Source organism: Merops nubicus, unplaced genomic scaffold, assembly GCF_000691845.1.
Source record: "Merops nubicus isolate BGI_N331 unplaced genomic scaffold, ASM69184v1 scaffold44177, whole genome shotgun sequence".
Taxonomy (NCBI): Eukaryota; Metazoa; Chordata; class Aves; order Coraciiformes; family Meropidae; genus Merops; species Merops nubicus.
This window is the reverse complement of record NW_008619135.1, coordinates 4,352-4,989: the sequence shown is the minus strand read 5'-3', so window position 1 is coordinate 4,989 and position 638 is coordinate 4,352. Positions and strand designations below refer to the sequence as shown.

General features: G+C 65.0%; 1 protein-coding gene across 1 annotated transcript in view; it reads right to left on the bottom strand.

Moving 5' to 3' along the window:
* Positions 1–4: 4 nt before the first annotated feature.
* ZNF142 (zinc finger protein 142) overlaps positions 5–638 on the bottom strand; it is a gene marked incomplete at both ends in the record, with an annotated part of 4,870 nt that continues 4,236 nt past the window's right edge. The window contains 2 exon segments of the mRNA XM_008943674.1: positions 5–230; positions 232–638. The exon segment at positions 232–638 is cut by the window's right edge and continues 27 nt beyond it. Coding sequence (XP_008941922.1) covers positions 5–230; positions 232–638 — 633 coding nt within the window.

Here is a 638-nt window from a genome sequence, read left to right as displayed (position 1 = left end):
GCCGGTGCAGCCGCAGCGCTTTGGCCACCTTGGAGGTGAAGGGGCAGGAGGTGCAGCGGAACTCACCCAGCGCCACGCAGCCCCTCTTCTTGTGCGTCTTCATCGCCCGCTCCTGGTGGCAAGTGAAGGGGCAGGTGGGGCAGGAAAAGCGCCTCCTCTTGGGCAGGGTGGCTTTTTGGGGGGCCGTGTCCAGTGGGAGCTCGCTGGGCTGGCCCAGGCGCCTGGCCCAGGCGCCCCTCAGGGAGCTCAGTTCTTTGGGGTCCATCCTCCTTGGGACACACAACGTGCTTCTCGGCACAGTGGGTCTTGAGGGCCCGCTGGGAGTGGAAGGCCTCAGGGCACAGGGAGCACCAGAACTGCTCCAGGCTCCGGCACCCATCCTCCACGTGGGAGGTGATGGTGGAGACACGGGAGCACACGAAGGGGCAGGCGTTGCAGCGCAGCTTCCCTCCCTCCAGCCGGTATTTCTCCAAAGGTTTCTTGGGCTGGAGGCAACAAGCAGCTCCACCTGGCTCAGCTCCATCCCCTTGCTGGGGAGGCTCTTCCACCACCTCTGCGCTGGCACCCAGCAGGGATTTCTCAGGGGCAGGACAGCCCAATGCCTGTTCTCCAGTCAAAGGGCTGCCTGATCACTGCGT